This window comes from Aotus nancymaae, unplaced genomic scaffold, assembly GCF_030222135.1.
Source record: "Aotus nancymaae isolate 86718 unplaced genomic scaffold, 86718_ANA_hifiasm-v0.15.2.pri h1tg000011l, whole genome shotgun sequence".
NCBI lineage: Eukaryota > Metazoa > Chordata > Mammalia > Primates > Aotidae > Aotus > Aotus nancymaae.
This window is the reverse complement of record NW_026988422.1, coordinates 83,834,552-83,856,756: the sequence shown is the minus strand read 5'-3', so window position 1 is coordinate 83,856,756 and position 22,205 is coordinate 83,834,552. Positions and strand designations below refer to the sequence as shown.

Sequence of the window (22,205 nt, the reverse complement as noted above, 5' to 3'; positions counted from 1 at the left end):
TCCAAAAACATGAGAAACTGAGGAATAAATTAATATAACATGTAACATTAAACACTGAAAACTACAAAACACTGCTGAGAAACTAAAGAAGATCCAAATAAATGAAAAGTGTGTACTACGTTCATGGATAAGAAGAGTCAACATTATTAAGATGTCAGCTATCCCCAAATTGATCTACAGATTGGACATAATCAATATCTTTGTAGAAAAACATAAGTTGATTATAAAGTTGAAATAGGAATGTAAAGAACTTAGAATAGCAAGAAAAATCTTGAAAAAGGAAAACAAAGTTTGAGGCTTAAACTTCTCAATTTCAAAAATTATTATAAAGCTACAATAACCAAAAGAGTATGGTATTGGTAAAATGATAGCCATATCAATCAATAGAATAGAATTGACAAGCCAGAAATAAATCCTTATGTGGCAAATTGATTTTCCACCAACGCTCCAAAAACAATCTAACAAGGAAATATAATGTCATTTCGACAAATGGTGCCAAAACAACTGGGTATCCCACATAGCAAAAGAAATAACCATTAAACCTTATCTTACATCATAAACAAAAATTAACTGAAAATATACCATACTCCTGAATAAATGTACAACAAAAACCCTATGAAACTTCTAGAAGAAGAAATAGGAGAAAATCTTTGCAAAGTTAGGATAGGTAAAGATTTCTTAGAACACAAAAAACTATGTAATTGGATAAAATAATTCCAGAATATATAAAGACTCTTAGAACTCAGTAATAATAATACTTTTATATAGGCAAAAAATTTAAACAGCTCTTCACAAAAGAAGATATTCAAATGGTCAAGAAGTCCACAAAAAGATAGTCACCATCATTAGTCATTAGGGAGAAGAAATTAAGCCACAATCAGATACCACTACACACCCACTAAAATAACTAAAATGAAAAAGATTGACAACTCCAAGTGTTGGTGAGAATGTGAGGTAACTGACACTTTCCCACACTGCTGATGGAAATGCAAAATGGTACAACCACTTTGGAAACAGTCTGGTGACTTATTATAAATTTAAATATATGTATACTACTATGCCACTTAGCAATTCCACTCTCAGTTATCTACCCAAAGAAATGAAAATGTATATCCACACACAGACCTGTTCATGAATGTTCACAGCATCTTTACTCATAACAGCCAAAAACTGGAGACAACAAAAAACATCCATCCACAGGTGACTGAATAAACAAACTATGGTATGTCCATACAATGGAATACGACTCAGCAACAAGGAACGCTGATACATACAATAGGAAAGAGCCTTGGAAGCAGAAGCAGACTCACAAGCTCCCCCAGTGACCTGCTGTAAGATGAAACTATCAGTTCATAAGACATACAGAAGGAACAGAGGAATGAGTTAAATTATACCAGACAGATACAGTCAGAAGATATAGAACAAAGAACTGATTTATTACCCAACAAATAAGTTATGAGAAAAAGAAAGTAGGAAAGGAATCTATAGACTTAAGAGACTTAGCAATCAAATGTTAGGGTCCTGATTTCCACAAGACACTGTTTAAAGCAAATTATGAGGCAACCAGGGAAATATGAATATGGATTAGAGAGTTGATGATATTAAGGAATTATTGCTAAATTACTAGATAGGATAATAGTTTTTTAATCCCACATCTTCTAAAGAAACAAAAGTATTTACAAATAAAGTGAGCAGGATATCTGGGATCTGCTTCAAAATAATCAGTGGTGAGGGTGGGGAGGGTAGAGACTGTTGGGAAATGGGTAGGACTATACATAAAATAAGCATGGCCATAATTTCTTAATTGTTAAAACAAGATGCTGGTTGCATAAAGGTTCATTAATTAATCTTTCTACTTTGGTATATATTTAGATTTTTCAATAATAAAAAGTTTCTTTAAAGTGCTCTGAGGGGAGGAATTAGCTCCACAAATGTTAATGCTTCTTCTTATCAGCCAGCACTGAAATAGTAAGAGAGTGGGGACCAACTGAAATCAAGCCACGGGTACAGAACATACGTAATTAAAGCAAATTACACCTGTGGTAGCATGCATCTGTCCCATCTGTCCAGATTCCAACTCCACTCTGCCAACGGGAATCCAGCAGTCTTCGGGGACTAGGCCGAGGCAGCCAGGGTGGGGACAAGGTTGTGTTGAGTAAGTGAAACCCAGGAGCCCAGCAATTCTCCTACCTAGGTGCCAGTGGTTTCTATAGAAACCACCAGAGAAATGACACTTCTGAGAGCACAAAGCATCTCCACTAGCCACCACTGGCTTTGTTCACACTTGCTCATCAGCATCTGAGATCCAGCCTATCAAAGTGGCCCTCACGGTTCACTTTTAAATAGGTACAGCTCATTATAAAGCACCTGCTTTCAAATGTTTCCAAGGAAACAGAGGCCCCAAGACACCCCTCTCTAAATTCATTAGCATTTAACACTCCTTAATGAGGCTTAAAGATGGCATGCTTTAATAGCCACATGCAGGGGCGGAGTGGGGGACACCTTTCCCTTTTACATTCAGGTGTAACTGATGTGCTGGCTCAGGTTCCCAGGGGACACACTTTAAGGGCAATGGTGACAGCATGCTGGGCATGTCTGGGGAGGTCTCCCTTACCTCCAAAGCCTCCCTTGGGGTGTTCAGCTCTGGGTCACCACCTAAAAATGGCCAGGGTAGAGGCCCTGCACTGGCTGGCATGGGCAGCCAGGTTGATCTTGTTTCCTAACTCTCCTCTGAACGCACATGCACACACACATGCACACACACATGCACACACACAGATAGACACACAAACATGCATGCACGGACACAGACACTGTGTGTTCTCTGACAACAAAAACCCCTCACGTGTCGTTCCCTTTAGTCTATGTGCCTTTGTACATTCCTTATGCCTAAAATACCCTACCTTGACTTGCTGCCTAGAAAACTAGGAAACTCTCTGCCAGCCAAGCCTCCCAATGTGGCAAGCAAAATCATCAGCTCGTTCTTCTGTGAGTCTTTCATCAGATCCCACAGCAGTTCCCATCACGATGCACTCTGGAGACTGGCTCCTCCCCTCAGCTGTGCAGGGAGGAGCCTCATGTTCCCCCACAGTGGCCATGCAGCGGTAAATTCAGTAAGTGTCTGTAGGACCCCAATGAAGAAATCTAAATCGAGCAGCTCCAGGACACTGGTGGAACTGGAGCTGGCAGGTGGGAAGCAGCCTGTGAGTGTCTTGGGGCCTCCAGCTCCCGGAGCAGCCCGTTGAGTATCTTGGGGGCCCCAGCTCCCCGACTCTGACTCCAGGAGAGGGAGCAGACTACTCGCAGCAGGAAGGCCTCGCTAGAGCCATTCCCAGCTAATGATCGGGGGTTGTGCTCCACGCAGGCCTGGTCATGGTGTTCAGGACCTTCCTGACAGACGGGAAACAGCACCAGGGAATGATGGCGCCAAATGTGTGGGGCTCATGAGAGCCTTGGGCCTTTCCCCTTAAGCAGGGAGGTTGTGAAACTGTCCCTTGGACAACGCAGAGAGGAGGATGGCACCAGGCTCAGAGCCAAGTGGGAGGGCAAGGGCCAGCCACTGTGGGGAGTTCTGCCTGCACCTCCCACAACTCTCTAGGGACCATGGCTGAGGCACTTCCACTGGGTCTAAGCAGAAGCAGAATGCATCCCTCAAGGACCGCCTTCCTAGGTGTGAGCCCCAACATACAGCCCAAAGAGCTGTCTGGGGACAGGTCATGGGGCCTAGACTGGGGAGGGATAGGGGACAGGATCTGCCAAGGGGTGGTAGATGGGGACAGGGGAGGGGGGCTTCCTGGGGGCTCCTGGAGAGTGAGAGGAAACTGGCCCTTGTCTCCTGCACAGCTCCAGGAAGACTGCACCGTCCTCTATGAGTTGCCTGAGGGACCATTTCACAGCCTCCTCCCCCAAGGAAAAGGCCCCACAGGCCCTTGTGAGCCCCCACATTCAATGCTCCCATTCTCTGGTCCTTGGGTTCTCCATCTGTCAGGAGGGGCTGAGCTGCACCTTCCTCTGTCTTGGAGGGTATTTACTGGCTTGTTGCCATGTGGGAATCATAGGACCTCTGACAGCTCCTGGGGTGCCTTAGGCAGGGGTTCCCACAGTGACAGCTCCGAAGTTCCCATTTTAGGTTCTTTTCCCCCACATCCTGAGCATCTGCACTTATTCAGCAATAATTAATTCACTTCTCCCTTTTAAAAATTAATCAAAGACATGGGAGAACGTGTATCTGAGCTTCTGATCAGCCTGAGATGACCTATGTTATCACACTGGGTTAGAACATCATTAGCCGAAAAGCACAGCACTTGACATTTTGGTCAGGTATGCTGCCTGGCTTGGGGGAAGGTACAATCTCTGCTCCACTTTTAGCAAAACCAAAGACAGTTCATGATGGCCAATTGTGAGCTTGTGGAGGGCACAGCCCTGTTGTGATCATCTTCTGAAAACATCAAGATGGCCAGGAGCATGTACTGAACACTCTTAAGTGCCATGCCTCTTGCTAGGTGCCTTACATGTGACCTCCTTAATCCTAGTGACCACTTGGGGAAGTCGGGCTCACCAGCTGCACTGCACAGCTGAGGACATGAGGTGAGAGAGGTGACGTGTCCTGCCCACGATCATGAAGGGAGGTGGAGACAGAGCCACTGTCAAATCAACTTCGTGGCCTGACATTCGAGCCTGACCCCTCTGTACCATGCACTACACCAGGTCGCCCAGTGCACAAAGTAGCTGCTCAATTAGTGCTTGCTGAATTTGAATTGAATCTAAACATACCCACAGAGAAACTGTCATGTTGAAGACTGTGAAATTTTAAATTATGGATACAAAACACAAGGGAAAGTAAGAGAAGCAGAAATAGACAATTACACATGTATCTATGTGTTGATCCTCTCAAGTGAACAATTGGTTTTCCTCACTTTATAGTGGAGCCACGAATTAAAACTGGGCTCTAACAATGTAGCCACCTGCAAGCACAGCCCAACTCTGGAGCGCCCAGGCCCCTGCCTTGCAGCACCACCTGCAGCTGCCTCCTCCCTGTACTCTCAACCCCCAAGAAGCCACATAGGACAATGGACAGAGGCTCAGGACTACTCTGAACAGAGCCCCAGAGAAACGAACTAGGGCACTGAGGGGAGGGGTCTATCTCTCGGGGCATAGACCCGATGAGGCACAGGGTCAACAAGGACCAAAAAAGGCCACTTTGTGGTGCACTGGCCATGGGCTGGGCCACAGAGAATGCCCCATGCCCAGCGTGCCTCCATGTGACCATCCCTATCCATGCTTCTCCACCCTCCACAGTCAGAGCTGCTTCACTCTCCTCGGTCCCTGGAAGACGGAGCAGAAGAGACGAGGTGGCCTGCCTCCTGGCCACTGAATTAGGGCAGGGTCTCCCCTTGGCCCCCGCAGGCCCTGAACCACACAGAACTGCAGCAAGGCACAGGTGAGGGTGAGCAAGCCACCCCACTCTCAGGCCCCTCCAGTGTCCACACCAGGAGCACACACAGTGCACCAGCAGGGAGCTGCCCCATCCAGTCAGGCTCGTCCTCCTCCTTGGTGCACAGAGAGGACCTGGAGGTACGAGAAGGAGGGGAGGAGAGCTGTGGCACCTCTGGGAAGACAGCAACCAGGTTCCAGGGAACCTCTGTGTGGGGTGGGGCTGGGGGGGCTGCAGGACGCCATTTCCCAACGCTTATACCATCCCCCATCTAGGGGACAGCTCTGTCTCCTCATCAACTATCGATTTCCAGTCCTTGTATCCCACCTGACTCCAAACACTTAAATCTACATTCACGAGGCACGCAGTGAAAGCTGGTCACCCCTTTGAGTTCTGAGATGCTTGGCTGGGCTGATTAGCAAGGACTGGGGGCAAAGCAGAACACAGCAAACTTCACCCCCTGGGACCCATCAACAGCCCAGGACAGGAGCTCTGGAAGGAAGGCAGCCTCCTGTGGCCCATCTGCCCCATCCATCATCCCTGCCTCCTTCCTGCCTTGAGAAGAAGGTGCCTTTCTTCCCTACACCCACCCTGCTTCCTCAGCCACCACCCCATCTCCAGTTCATCTCTCTGTACCAGAGCCTTCCTCCAGGACGGAGGGGAACATGCCTAAGTCTCAACTACACTGAAAATAAGCTAACTGACCAGGCGTGATGGCTCACACCTGTAATCTCAGCACTTTGGGAGGCCGAGGGGGGCAGATCACAAGGTTAGGAGTTCAAGACCAGCCTGACCAAAATGGTGAAACCCTGTCTCTACTAAAAATACAAAAATTAGCTGGATTTGGGGGCATGTGCCTGTAATTCCAGCTACTTGGGAGGCTGAGGTAGGAGAATTGCTTGAACCTGGGAGGCGGGGGTTGCAGTGAACCGAGATCGCACCACTGCACTCCAGCCTGGCAATAGAGCAAGACTCCATCTCAAAAAAAAAAAAAAAAGCAAACTAACCAATGAACCCCATTCTTCAGGGTTAGCTGGCAATCCCTTCTGGAAGAAAGCAGGCAGTGGTTTCCAGAACCTAACAACCATGCTTACCCTTGGATTCATTCTGCATTTAGGAATTAATGTGCAGAGATGTTTGCCTTAGTGTTGTAATAAGGGAGCCACTGGAAATCTTATAAACACCCAACAATAGAGGACTGGTTAAATACATCTTGGAATAATATATTGGGTAATTATTAAAAATTATAGCATCCAAAACCTTTTAACAATGTGGGAAATGCTAATGATATTATATTAAGCTGACGGACAATTATATAAAAATGTAAATATATATGCATAAAACAACTGAATGAAGAATACCAACTGTCAATGGTAGTTATGGCTGGGCTGAAGTTTAATGGGTTATCTTCTTTATATTTTTCCATTTCTCAAGTAGCCAACAAAGAGCACGTATTCCTTTTCTAATTGAAATGAGCATCTAGAGAACAACCGCCTCACCCTCCAGTCTGAAGTTGTGGGCAGCACTTGGGTCTCCAGCTCTCCAAGGTCCTTTTTTGCTAACTCTACACCCTGCTTGCACCCAAGTCACAGAGGGACCCCACCACAAGCCCTCTCATCGGCTCACAGCCCCACCTAGACCAAGTAAAAGACAGAAGGTGAGGGACAGGGCTGCCACTGGCCTGCATGGCACCTTGGTTCCTATTAGAGAAAGATAGCCCTTCAAGTAGAAACCACCCCAAATCAAGGGCATGGAATGGAATCCAGACCCCACCTACCCCTCAGCCAGATGCCTCTCTGTACTGGACAGCCTGCACAACCTCACGTGTTGGCCCTGGAAGAGGAGGACACAGGGAATTGGGGTAGTGGGGAAGGGAGACCCTAAAGCTGCTGCAGAGGTTTCTGGCTGGGCCAGCAACTGGGTGGAGGTGGTGCCAGCAGCAGGGCAAGAGGCATCTCCTGCAGCTTCTCTGAATCCTCTAAATTAGGAAGACATCTTGTACATGGCAGGTGCTCCACAGCGTTCAATGAGCAAACAAGTGAGGCAAGCCAGAAAACCAGACCGTTTTGAAAAGAAAAAAAATTCAACACAAAGACTGTAATTAAAAACCAAGAAACCTGCTTGGTGGAAAAGGGGAATGCAGAGGGTAAGGAGAGCTATTCACTCCTCGTCTCCCTTCTGAACTGGGCATGACGATGGCCCGCTCATTACGGAATGTGGCCCTCGGTCTCCTTTCAGCACATCCATCTCCCTCTGCAGCCTCCGCACCAGATTTGCGGAGAAGCGCCAAACAGTCTTCCTTCAGTGGTGTGAGAAAAGGCTGTGGCTGCCAGGAAGCCTGCCCGCTGACAGGGTACATGGAACATCCGTGTGCTTAAAACCACACAGTCATCAACACCCTCCTGAAACTGGGAATCTATTTGCTGGGGCACAAATTGAATTGCATGAACTTCCATAAAGTCATACAATCTTTGCAGAGTTATATGGCAGGTCCATGGAGGTTGGTACAATCACTTATTCAAGAAACAGTGACTGAACTGCTGACCATGTGCCAGCACACACAGGGTCTGGGGATACCAGGTTGGAAGAGGCCATCCTGTCTCCCCGCCCTCACGGAGCTCACATCCCAGTTGGGGACAACCAGGAGCTACAACCCAGGCTGTCAGGCTGTGGAAGCAGTATCACCTGGCGGGGTGGGGAGACACCCAATCCAGTCAGGCTTGGGAAGATTTCCTGGAGAGGAGACATCAGTGGAGACTTGGAGGGCAGGTGACGTCTAGCCAAAAAGAAGGGAAATGCAAGGGAAAAAGAAAAATATGTTCAAAATCAACCTAAGGCTAAACTGGAACACACCTCCTACAGCCCACCTCTCCACTGATGACAACTGAAATTCTGGACAAAATACAAAAAGCAACTCCCTAAGGACTTAAAAAGGAAACAAGCACGTGGCTTGGGAGAGAGAGAAAAAAACTCAGAGAAGTGACTAGTAGAGAGGTGGGAACCCAATTTCTTTTTTTTTTTTTTCTATTTTCTGATTTTCTCTAACAGCTTTGACCTGAGAGCAGGACCCCAGTAGAGCTGCTCTGGCAGCTTCAAAGTATATGAAGCAAAAAATCACAGAACTGAAGAGAAAAATACACAAATCCACAATTATACCTGGAAATGTCAACACTCCTCTCTCCGTAACTGAAAGAATAAATAGATAAAAAAAAAAAAAAAAAAACAGCAAGGATGTAAAAGAACAGACACCACCTTCAACCAATTGACCAAACTGCCATTTATAGAACACACTGCCCAGCAACAGCAAAATGCACAGAGAAGAGGGAACATTCAACATAGCAAGCTGTATCCTGGGCCATAAAGCTAACCTTAGCAGATTTAGAAGAACTGAAATACAAAGTATGTTTTCTGACCAGGATTAAACTGGAAATTAATGATAGAAAGAGATCTTCCAGCCTGATCAACACGGTGAAACCCTGTCTCTACTAAATACAAAAATTAGCTGGGTGTGGTGGCGCACGCCTGTAGTCCCAGTTATTCCAGAGGCTGAGGCATGAGAATTGCTGGAATCTGGGAGGCAGAGTTTGTAGTAAGCCAAAATCACAACCCTGTACTCCAGCCTAGGGGACAGAGAGAGACTCTGTCAGAAAGAAAAGAAAAGAGAAAAAAAAGAAAAGAGAAGAGAAGAGAAAGAAAAGAAAAGAAGGGAGGGAGGGAAAAGAAAAGAAAAGAAAAAAGAAAAAAAAAGATAATCTGGCAAATCTCCACATGTTTCCACATGCTTGAAAATTAAACAATACACTTCTAGATAGCCCATATGTCAAAGAGAAAGTCTAAAGAGAATGAGAAAGTATTTGTAATTGGATTAAAATTAAAATACAGCCAGCATATTATAATTAAAATTTCTGGGATACAGATGAAACAGTGCTGAGAGGAAAATGTGTAGCATTAAAATGTTTACATGAAAAAAAATCTCAAATCAATGGCCTAACTTGCCTCCTTAAGAAATTAGAAAAAGAAAAGCAAATTAAATCCAAAGCAAGCAGACAGAAGAAAATAAAATTAGAGCAGAAATTAAGGAAGTAGAAAAAAGGGGAGAAAGTCAGTATTTCTTTGAAATGATTAATAAGATTTTCTTAGTCACAATGACTAAGAAAAAAGACACAAATACCATTACTGGTAATGAAAGAGGAGACAAGATCTAAAAATATCAAAAGAAAAAGAGAATATTACAAATCAGTTTATGTACATTAAGTTTCACAACTTAGATGAAATGAACCAATTCTTTGAGGCATGCAGCTACCAAGTCTCACTCAAAAAGAAATATACAATCTGAATAGTTCTATATCAAACCTCAAGGAGATCAAACAAGATACCACTTTGTACCCACTAGGATAGGTATAATACAAAAGACAAGTTAGAACAAGTGTTGGTGAGAATATGGAAAAATCAGAACCCTCATACATTGGTGGTGGGAATATAAAACGGTGCAACCACTTTAGAAAACAGTCTGGCAGTTTCTCAAAAGCTTACACGTACAGCTACCAACCATATGACTTTGCAATTCCACTTCTAGGAAGAACCAAGAGAAATGAAAACATATGTCCACATAAAAATTTAAAAAGAAATGTCCATAAATGGAAACAATGCAAATGTCCAGTGACTAGAGAATGGAGAAACAAAATGTGTATATCCATACAATCGAATATTATTTGGTCATAAAAAGAAGTGGAAGACTTCTTGTTGCTGGTCTGGCATGTAAGGAGCTTATAAATCAAAACAACAAGTAAAAAGCTGAACAAACTGTAAAACTCTTTTTAGATCCATAAAAGAAGTGAGATCACAAGGCAAACTGCTGCCTTCAAAATTGGAGACACAGACAGGTGAATAGACAATCACAAGGTATTGGAGCAGAAATTTCCACAGGAACCAGGGCCAGGAAATGGAATTATAATTGACAAATTGCTAGAGGCTCATTGTGGATAACTCAGAGAGATTAAAAACTATGGAAGACCTGGTCATCAGTGGCCCCCAAAATTTTGTGCATTTTACCTCCAGGTTCTCACAGAGAAGACTGGAGAAAATCCCCTTATGTTTCCAGCAAAAAAAGAAAAGGAACTACTTTGAAATATAACAGAGCATTCTGTTCTTCTTCTTTTTATTTATTTATTTTTGTAGAGTCAGGATCTTGCTATGTTGTTTGTTTGTTTTTGTAGAGTCAGGATCTCGCTATGTTGCCCAGGCTGGTCTCTAACTCCTGGCCTCAAGCAATCCTCCTGCCTCAGCCAGCCTCCCAAAGAGCATTCTGCGGGTCTGTCCTGCAGAGAAATTAGTTAGCCAGAGTCTAACTTGCTGGGTTCATCACAGCCTAGCTGACCTGGGGGAAGGGGAATACCCAACCCCACTGGCTCCAGCCTTCCACATGGGAGAAGGGAAATACCTAATTCCTGCACCTCTAGCCTTCTATGTGGAGAAAGAAAACACCTAGCTCCAGCCCATTCTAGCTGTCTGTCCTATCTAAAGGGGAGAAGGGACTAAGAAGTAAGTGTGAGCTCACAGTCCAGAAGCACAGACTCTAAAAGACTAACCTAGTCGCAAGATGCTTCCCCGCCCCCACTGACACTATACTACATTACTAAAGTCCTTTTTATAGCAGTTCCTTTTACCTAGCTCATCTTGTCTGGCTAGCAAGAAAGAATTATAAGGCATACTAAAAGGCAAAAGATATAGCTTGAAGAGAAAGCATCAGAACCAGACTCAGATATGGCAGTGATGATGGAATTATCAGACTGAAAATTTAAAACAACTATGATCAACACACTAAGGGCTCTAATGGAAAAAGCAGACAACCCGAAAGAACAGAAGGGCACTGTAGAAATTCTACAGGTAGAAATTCTAAGGAAAGACCAAAAAGAGCTGCTTGCGATCAACAACACTGTAACAAAAATCAAGAATACTGCTGGGTGTGGTGGTTCATGCCTATAATCCCAGCATTTGGGAGGCCAAGATGGGAGGATCCCTTGAGCCCAGGACTTTGAGGCTGCAGTGAGCTGTGATCACAGCATTGCACTCCAGCCTGGGAGAGAGTGTGAGACCCTGTCCCCCAAAATAAGAAATAAATACTTAAGAATGCTTTTTATGAGTTTAGCAGCATGGATACAGCTTAGGAAAGAATCTTTCAGCTTGAGGATATCTCAACAGAAACAGAGGTGGTGTCTAACGAAGGCACTCTTGCAGGTTTGCAGTCATCTATCTTCTCACTGTTTCTTCACATGGTGGAGAGAGATTCATCTCTCTAGTGTCTCTTCTTACAGGGACACTATTACCAGTCTTATGGGCTCTGCCTTCATGTCCTAATTACCACCCAATACTCTACCTCCTAATATCATCACATTAGGGCCTCAACATAGGAATTTTGGAGAGGACACAAACATCCAGTCTGTTGTACATCTCATTAAACGTTTGTCCAAACCTATAGGATGTACAACATCAAAAGTGAACCCTAACGTAAACTATGGACTCTGAGTGACAACCATGTGTCACTGTGGTTCACCGTCTATAACAGATGGACCACTCTAATGCAGAATGATTACGGGAAGCCTGTGCATAAGCACAGGCAGAGGATAAATGGAAATCTCTATCCCTTCTGCTAAATTTTTTCTGTGAACATAAAAGTCCTCTAAAAAAATAAAGTCTAATTAGAAAAACATAAAATACAAGAATGAAGTCCTGATATAGGCTACAATATGAATGAATCTTGAAAACATTATGTTAAGTGAAAGAAGTCAGTCAGTCACAAAAGACCATTTATATAAAATGTCCATAACGGACAAATCTATAGAGACAGAGTAGATTTGAGGTTGCCAGAGACTAGGGGACTAGGGGGATAGAGTGGCTGCTAAAAAACATGGCTTTTTTGGGGGTGATGAAAATGTTCTAAACTGACTGCTGTGGTTGCAGAACTCTGCAAACATTCTAAGAACTGAGTGAATGAGTGAATTGTACAATACAGAATAAAGCTGTTACCAAAAAACATTTAATGAGTATTTACTTTAGGCCCAATACAGTGGCTCACACTTGTAATCCCAGCACTTTGGGCTGAGGCAGGAGGATCGCTTGAGGCCAGGAGTTCAAGACTAGCCTCCACAACATAGCGAGACCCCTTCTCTACAGATAATTTAAAAATTAGCCAGGCATGGTGGCAGGCGCCTGTAGTCCAAGCTACTAGAGAAGCTGAGGCTGGAGGATCCCTTGAGCCCAGGAGTTTGAGGCTGCAGTGAGATATGATCATGCCACTGCATTCCAGTCTGGGTGACAGAACGAGACCATGTCTCTAAAAACCATTTTTAGTTACTTTAAAATATATTAAGACAAAAAAATAACTAGGGCATCAAACCCATGATTTTTTGGATGCTATTAGTTATGGCAAGGCTAAAATAAGTTTTCAAGTAAAAGAATTATAAATCAATTGCAAAAAAATGAAAATTTAAAAAACCTTAAGGAGAAGCATGTTCAGTGCAGCAGAGAGTTTATTTTAGTGGCAACATGTATTATAGAAGATTTGTAAATCAGAATTACAGAAACATCGTATTTATAGAATCAGTACAGGTCCAAAGAACCTGCTTTACATCTTCCGAAATTCCCTGCTGCATTTTTAAGGGCAAAAGTTATCAAATGAGGTGGGTGTTAATGAAAGTCTTGAAAGATCGCCCTCTTGAGTGCCATGGCTTCCCATTGTCATCCACTGATCTTGCTGGCAGCTCATGTGTGGGTTTTAAACAGGGGTCTTCTTACCCAGTCCCAGTGAAAGTGGTGCAGAGTAAGGCTGAAGAGGAGGACTGGGTTGCAGGGCAGGTCTCTGAGGTTCCAGATTCTGGGGACCAATGGCCCACTTCTGCCTAAGACTTATAGACACCCCAGGAGATGCACAGGGACTCCCCAGCCAATCGTGAAGGCATCCAGCGAAGCTGATGGATCAACTGAACATTGAAAGAAATAGATGTTCTCAGCAGTCCCTTCTACAGCTTTAAGACACAGACTGTCTAACTGGATTTTGTTGCCACATGCCGTGGGACAACAATGCTTGGTTTCTGGTGGGGGTTCAGAAAAAGTTTGTGACATGGATAAATGAAATACGTTCTCTTCCTGCAATAGGGAGAAGCAGAAATTAGAGGGAGAAGCAGAAATTAGAGGAAGACCTGGCTTCAGATCCGGTCCCCTCAATGGCTGCCCACCCTGCACCGAGAGCTGAACTTTTTAGAATTAGTTTCCTTGCCAATACTAGGGGGAGGGGGGCAGGAAGGCTGCTCTCACAGATACGTTGGGTTCCATTTTCAGGCCTAAGGTTACAGGGCTGTGGTCCCTCAGAACAAAACCCACCACTGTCCCATCCATGGCCAGGTCCTGACACCAGGCACAGAGATGCACGTGGCAGTACTCAGTGAACATGTGAATGCCAGGGCTGTCTATGTAGGCTTCCCCAAGAACAAAACCCACAGCCCTCACTAACCAATCTTTAGTCATGTGTTGCTTAATGACAGGGATAGTCTGGGAAATGCATCATGAGGCAATTTTGTCATTGTGTGACATCATGTGCTTACACAAACCTCAATGCCATAGCCTACGTACACCTAGGCTAGTGGTCTAGCCTACAGCTCCTAGGCTATACATCTGGGTGGGAGGCAACTGTACTGAACACTGCAGGTGATCACTAGGTGAATTTCTCAGTTTTATTATAATCTTACAGGATCACTGTCTTATATGTGGTCTGACACTGACCAAAACGTCATTATGTGGTACATGACTGCATGTTCATTTAAGACCAATGCTGAATTCACACTGTGAACAAGAGGAATTATAAGGGTTTGAGCATCAAACCACCCCAGTTCACGGTCTTACCCTACTACAAACTAGCCGTGTGCTCGTGGTGTATAACTGAGCCCCTCCAAGCCTCAGGGCCCTGAGAGAGGAAGGGGGATGACGGCAGCACCCAGTCCACCTCCCAGGATGGCCACAGGGAAATGAGCCAATGCGTACACAGCCTGCACGGCATGATGCCCGCAGGAGGCAGCCAGTCATCAGCACTGGCTGCTGAAAGGGGCCCTCAAGATCACCAGGCACTCCACCACGCCCCCACTTGATGGATGAGGAAATGGGAGCCAGGAAAGACAAGGAACAGCCTCGGCCCCCTGTCTTTGCCTCCATTAGGCTCCTACTCTCATCTGTATACAAAGTTTAGCTTGTGGCAGAGCTTAGTCAGTATTGTGGAAAGTATAAAAAGTCCAAATAAAAAGCCTTTTTAATATAAAACATGAAAGAGACAAATGGAAATAATCAAAATCTCATTAGGGCAAATAAGTAACCTGCCTACGATGCCATAAAACTGATGGTACTTTCAACCAAGTAGGTGAAGCTGTCTCTCGGACGGCCACCATCACAGGAGTGCAAATTTCAAAAATGTTCTCACCCACTGGGGCAGAATTTTCACTAGGTACCCACACCATGGCCCCCAACTCTGGCTATATATTAGAATCACCTGCAGAGTTTTCAAAACCTCAATGCCTAGGCCACCATGGGCAGGAATACTTTCTAATGCTCCCTTGGTAGCTATGGCCCGTGCCCTAGACCAGTCAGGCCAGGTCAGCCCAGCCACCATCTGCTGCTTTACCAGCTCCTATCACTACCATCCTGCGATTACTCCCATCCAAGAAGGATGCTCACAGGAGGGGAAGGAGATAGGCAAATTTATGACAGTGGCCCAGCCTCCATTCAACTGGCTGGGCTAATCAGTTGTGATTTTAAGAATCTGTCTTGATTAAAGCTATAAGTCAGCCAGGCGTGGTGGCTCATGCCTGTAATCCCAGCACTTTGGGAGGCCGAGGCAGGCAGATCACCTGAGGTTGGGAGTTCGAGACGAGCCTGACCAACATGGAGAAACCCTGTCTATAAAAATACAAAAAACTAGCTGGGCGTGGTGGTGCATGCCTGTAATCCCAGCTACTCAGGAGGCTGAGGCAGGAGAATAGCTTGAACCCAGGAGGCGGAGGTTGTGGTGAGCCGAGATGGCGCCATTGCACTCAATCCTGGGCAAATAAGAGGAAAACTTCGTCTCAAAAAAAAAAAAAAGCTATAAGTCATTCATGTGACAGTTTGTGCCCATCCAGCCTCCCCTCCCTCCCTACTATGTGCTTGGCAGTATGCTGGATGCTGGGAATACCATGGTAAATGAGGCACAACTCTTTCCCTCAGGGAGTCTACACGCTACCAGAATGCTACAGCATACTAGTGATGGGTTGGGATTGTAGGAAGCTGAGCTGAGGACCCACACAGGCCCAAGGGTGAGTCATCCACTCCCCTGTCACCTGCATGTTAGAACACGTGGTTACAGAGGGTATGGGACAAAGCTAGAGAAGGAGGTCAAGAAACCAAGTCAAAATCTGGAAGTCAAGATGTCCCTTTATAAACTTAAAAATAATAATAAAAGTAGAAAGAAAGATGTGAAACAAGCATGAAATATTGATGATTAGTGTCAACGTGACACCAGGGTGTGCTGGAGAAAGTGAGCTAGCCTGTCAGAGCTGGTTTTATCATGAGAGTCCCAGAGCGAGCGGGGAATTGGAGTTTTAGAGGTACAGCGGGGCCCTGGAGGAGCAGAGTTGGCAGAGCTGAACGCATCTGCAACTCTTTCTCAGGCGCAGAGTAGGAGCTCGACAGCAAAAGAACCACTCCGTCCCCAGCCTGCCCAATGTCACCCTACACACAGAAAGAGAGGAACTGGGGCAGAGTCCAGGCTCCCAGCTCTGGGAGCCACGCGTCCTACATTCTCCAGGGCTGCTCCAATTTTCAGCATTCAATCTTGCCTTAACTGAGAGGTAATCTGCTGAGGTTGGGGGTCCATAATGTAGTCCTGCAAAAAAGGTGATTCACTAAATTTGCAATGTGAGTTTTAAGCCTCTATGTGAGCTTTCTTAACAAATCTCATTCATGTTACAAAAGGAGAAGTTCTTTTTATTACCTACCCTAACTTTTGGTTCAAAATACATAGTCATCTTAAAGTGAACTTGAAGGTGACTCCCTTGGAACATTTCCCACCCCACTAGAAGGCCCAGTACGGCTGAGTCCATGTCTTAGGCTTCTCCTGCAACTCCACAGCTTCCATTCCGTGCTGGGCACAGAGCCACAGCACTGCAAGGCTGGACATGCAGGAGACTCATAACTCTGTTATCCACCAAACACCAGGAAGCAGAGGAGCTCAGTCTTAGCAGAGACCAACAGTGCCTGGATGGCCACACTATATCTCATCTGACACAGGGTCTCCCAAGTCCTCCTGCCTCTGTCCACACTTCTGGAATGACTCACTATGGCTGAATTCCAGTTAGCCTTCATATCCCATTTGTCAGAGGGACCACACCCTCTATGTAGATCCCAGGGTGGCCACTGTCCCTGAGGTTGCAGGCAGGTGGGTGCTCCTACAGGCCTCTATTGCAAAGAGAGTGGCGGCTGACTCCATCAGCTTACTCCAGGTTACCCTGAACACCTGCTCTGGTCTGGGCCCTGCCAGGGATGCCAGGCATAGAGATGCCGGGCTCCCACACCAGGCGGCTGTAAAGAAACACCTGTGGATAAAAGCACTCAAAGGCAAGTAAGAGTCAAGAGTGATCATGTCCCTGAGATAGGTCACAGATGGTGCAGGCTAACTGAGGATAAGGTTCATATGAGAGAAGCAAGGGACTTCTAAGTTCAGAGGCCCTCTGGGCCCTGGCTTCTCAAAATGTTGTCCACATAGTATCCCCTGCTTCATCTCCTGGGAGCTTGTTAGAAATGCAGGGTCTCATCCCCACCCGGAGCTGCTGAAACAGTATCTGCATCCTAACAAGAGTAACCCTACTTTGGAGGTGTGTTTGGACTGCCACTTTACGATACCAATTAAAAAGTCATGGACCAGAGAGGCTTTTGCTTAAGGAATGTGCCTGAAATCACCCAGCCAAGCAAGTAACAGAGGAAGGACGTGAGCCCAGGTCTCCTGCAGCTCAGGCCAATGGCACTAGAGGCTCAGGGGGCTCCTGGAGAAATTGACCGTCACAATACTGTAAAGGTCAGACCACAGGCATCTTGGGTTCCAGACCACACCCATGTTCAAGCAGACTGCTGGGAGGAAGACAGGTCAGAGGATGCTGCAGCAGCAGTGGGAAGCCAGCTTTGAGTAAGCACACACAGCTGGCTTGTGCAGAACACATCCTTCTGACCTCTGGAGATGAAGTCAGACACTCTGCAGTGACGAGATGTGCTACAAACATCAAATCCAAGGCGGAGAGATCAGCCAACATCAGCCAAGAAGAAGAGACAGAGAGCCAAACAGCCCATTTGTGGTAATGAATTGGGCTGGACTAGAGAAGTCTGGAATCCTGACACTCGTCATTTGGCTACATTTAAGGAATCATAAAGCCTCATGACTAGAAAGTAACTAAAAAGTTTTATGTTCCAACTACTCACCATGCCCTAAGATCCCAGAGAGAGGCTGTCTGGCCTCACTCGCCTCAGTTCTGTCAGCAGAAACCTACTCCTTACCTTCACAATGTAGGCTTGCTTTGACCCAGAAATCTTCATTCTGAGAGTCAGGATTAAGGAAATAAATCCCAAATGTGGAAAAAGCTATATGCACAAAGATGTTTCTTACGGTGGAATGTGTAATAAAGTAAATAACAAACTTAGTAGTTTGTTTAGAGATTATAACAAGAGAGAGAAACAACTTATACACCCCTGACTGAAGGAACAGTTCCCACCTGGAAAACACATTCTCTGAGCACCTGTTTTCTGCAACGAACACAGAATGGGGTAAGACACTCACCTTGTCAGCCAGCTTGGGGGGATTAGTCCTGACAATCAATAGGGTGACAGATGTCAGAACCACATCTCTCTATACCAAGGTCAGCCAGATCTTAAATATCTTTGGTTTTGTGAACTGTGTGGCCTCTGTTGCAATGGCTCCACTCTGCTACTGTAGTATAAAAGCAGCCAAAGGTGATACATAAATGAATGAGTGTAGCTGTGTTCCAATAAAAATTTATTTACAAAAACAGGCAGTTAGCTGGACTAGCCTCGGGCTATAGTTTGCTGAATGCTGATCTCTATCCTCACATCTATTCATTTTAAATGGCAAAAACATTTTTGAACTATCCTACATATCTAACACAGGGAAATGGTTTAATATGTTAAAGCATTCATCTGATTCACTTCATCCATAGATACTTACTGAGTGTCTGCCTATGCCAGACACTGCTCTGAGTCCTGGGAAGAAGCGAGGCAGTGAGTGAGGAGCACTATGAATCAAAGGAATATGCCTGAAACCTCATGAGAGTCTGCACTAATAGAGAATATCCTTCTAATGCTACATGAAAAGCAAAATACAAAATTGTATGTAAAAATAAGACCAAATAGTGCTTTTATATTTTAAAAAAACACACAAGAGGAAAAAAATCCAGAAAGAAGACTATCAAATTTTTGCTAATGTTTAACTTTGGCTGTTTGGACTACCCCACCTCTCTTTACCCGAATTTTCCAATGTCGTCATATGATTACGTATTACTTTTACAACAAAACATTCCCTCCACTGTATTTAAAAGGGAAGGCTTGTCTTGGTTTAAGCGAAGGTCTTTGTCCCTCCTACTTCCACCTGCGGTTCCCACCGTGGACCCTGAAGGCAGCTGGAAAAAGCCAAGCTGCTTGCTTCTGGATGTTCACACACATGCCCAGGCTGAGCCGGAGAGTTCAGCACCTGGGACAGCGCCACAGGAGCCCACAGGGATGAGAAGTGAGCAGCAGCAGGCGGGAGCCCCTGGAAGACAGGGGCTGTGCCTTCTCCCTGGTCCTCCTGCCGAGTTCATTTGAGACACATGGGCAACACCTGTCAAAGCAGGAAAGAGTGTTGTCCCCTGAGCCCAACTGATGCAAATGGAATGAGCCCGGTGACCCAGCGGGGGAGGATTGTTGGTAGAAAGGAAGTAAAAACAAATACTGCACAGATCCCTTAGCCACATTACTATCTTGGGAGAGACTCGCAAACATGCCAACACCAGTCACAGCAACATCTGCTTCTAATTGCTTCTCCCCCAGCATTTTCAGAGCTCATCAGCTGGCATCTGCCCTAGGAAAAAATCCAGTATTTTTAACAAACGCTTAAATCAGATGGCGTCCTTGGTGAGCAATTTCTTACGTGTTTGGTCTTTGAGGCTAAAAACAGTGAGTGCACCCATAAGGGACGTGGTTGTCAGAAGGGGCTGGGTGCTCAGGAGGTCCCACTTCAAATGGTATGACTAAGAGTTTCCAGTTCACAAGGCACGTTCAAATGTTTTCTTTCACTTGTCATGTATTTATATCCTAAATATAAAGTGTTTTGGCAGGTTTTTTTTTTTAATGCCACTGTGTCCACTTCTTTATGGGTAATTTCCTCTCTTTTCCAAATATTTGTATAAGAAAGTTCCTTTGTAAAAGAAAAATGTGTGATTTTTTTTTTTTTAAAGACTACATTTATCTATGCTCCCACTTGTGAGTACTTTAAGCAAGATCTCATGTATGGACAAAACTTCCCATTCTTTGTCAAAAAAAAAATGTCTCTGCATTTAGGCTGAAAAAAACAGCAGCCCCTTCTGCCCGTCAGGAAAGGTTCTTCCTGTACCAGCCAGTCTGAAGCAGGAAGGCAAATCTGGAATCTAGGCCTGTGTCACCCTCCTCCCTCTAGAACACATGGACAGCCTCTACTCAGGACAGACCTGCTTGGATGCTGCACCTGTCTAGGACCAAGGCAGGAGATGTTCACAAACCTCCCGTGGCTCCCCACCGTTAAGACCAAGACACACAGCATTGAAAGACTCTCTGCCCTGGTCACCTTGCTGTGTGGAGCTCATGCCCAGCCAAGTCTCCACAGATATCCTGTGTTCCCACCTCCTATATCTGCACTCTCTGCATGACTGTCTTCCTCCATCATTCATTCATTCAGTTAATCTGATTCACACAGTGCCTACTATGTGCCAGGCACTGTTCTAGAAGCTCGATGTCAGCAGCAAACAAAAATCCCTGCCCTCAAAGAGTTTACATTCTAGAGGAGGGAAACAGGCAAACGAATGAACACATAAAATCCATAATATGTCAGATGACAGTAAATGCAATGGAGAAAAATGAAATAGCATAGGGGACTAGTGAATGCCAGTGGGTTGCGGTCAGGGGGTACCTCACTGGAGAGGTAACATGTGATCAGAGCCCCGTGACAGGAGGCAGCAAGCCTCTGCGTAGGAAACAGGCAGAAGAGCCTTCCAGACAGAGGGAGCAGCAATTGCAAAGGCCCTGAGGCAGGAATGTGCTAGTATGTTCAGGGAAGGCAAGGAGCCTAGTGGGACTGGCACTGATGAGAAATGCTGGCCCGCCCCCAGGCCAGAGAGGATCATTTAGGCCTTGTGGACCATCAGAGACATTGGCTTTCTTTTACTGTAAGATCAGAGGCTGGAGGATTCCAACAAGAAGAGTAACATGTCTGAGTCACACTGTAACAGACCAATCTAGCTGCTGTGTTGAGACGAGCCTGCAAGGGGCAAGGGGGAAAGTGAGAGATCAGATGGGAAACTCCTGCAACCATCCCAGTGAGAGACAACAGCAAGCTACAACAGCCGACATGGGGAAAAGTGTCCAAGTTTTAGAGAATTTGCTAATGGTTTGGGTATGGGGATATGATGCGAACAGAGACCGGGCTGATTCTGATGTTTTTGGCCTGAACAACTAGGATGGAGCTGCCACGTAGTAAGTGGTGATGGTAAAAGGCACAGCAGGTTGCAGTAAAGGATGGGGATGGAAATCACAACCAGCCTTTCAGTCCCAGGAACAGTGACTCCTCTAAGAAGCCTTCCCACAGCAAGCTAAAAGCACTCACCCCCTCCCTTCCTCTCTCTCCCAAGCATGTATGCATGTAAACAGGTGCATACACACACACCCTGATTCTCTGTACCAGAGTTATCTGTATCCACACATTATTCCCTTGCGTAATCCAGCAGCTATATCCACACATTATTCCCTTGAGTAACCCAGCAGATTCATTTTATATCATCTGGAAGCATTTGTGCACAGTAGGTATTCAACAAATATTTTTAGTAATATGCTGCATAAAATTACACCTATGATATCTTAAGTCTGACAACTCAAGAATGTTCTTTCAAAATGTCTAAAAATTATGCTTAGCACTGATTAAATATTAAGTGGTAATTATTCCACCTCAAAGGTCCTATATATAGATGCTGACCTGCCCCCAATTATTCAAATTGTTGAAGCAAGCTCTCCGGTGGAAAGGCCAAGTTAGGAAAATGGCTATTACCTTGCTGGTCCTTATATCCCAAGCTTTCATTTCAGAGCTGAAGCCTCCACATAAAAAAATGTTGTGGTCTTTCGGATGGAATTTCAAGGTAGTGATTCTAAAGTCACTTCGACCACTAAATAGCTGGGTTCCTACAACACAAAAAGAGAAGAGAGGATTAGAAAGTACTTAGGTCATGAAACAAATATCTTAAAACTAAGATGCCATCTGGTATAGGGGTCCATAGCAAACACAGCTCCCCTGGGCCCAATGTGGCCTAATGGAAACTTTCTGGCAATATAACAGTGGTGGCAGCAAGATTTGCCCTTATTCTCTGATTCTCTGGCCAGCCCACCCTTGACTAGCTGAACATCCCCTCCTCCTGGGCTGAGCTTAGACGGGTGGGTCTATGAGTGCCACCTTTCACATGTGCTG

The 22,205-nt window shown here is 45.3% G+C and overlaps 1 protein-coding gene across 3 annotated transcripts in view; it reads right to left on the bottom strand.

The window, feature by feature from the left end:
- Window positions 1-22,205, bottom strand: part of WDR25 (WD repeat domain 25) — a 163,743-nt gene that overhangs the window by 31,671 nt on the left and 109,867 nt on the right. For all 3 annotated transcript variants that reach the window (XM_012471239.3, XM_012471238.3, XM_012471240.3), the window contains exon 4: window positions 21,792-21,922. In XM_012471239.3, coding sequence (XP_012326662.2) covers window positions 21,792-21,922 — 131 coding nt within the window. The remainder of the gene's footprint in view (window positions 1-21,791; window positions 21,923-22,205) is intronic.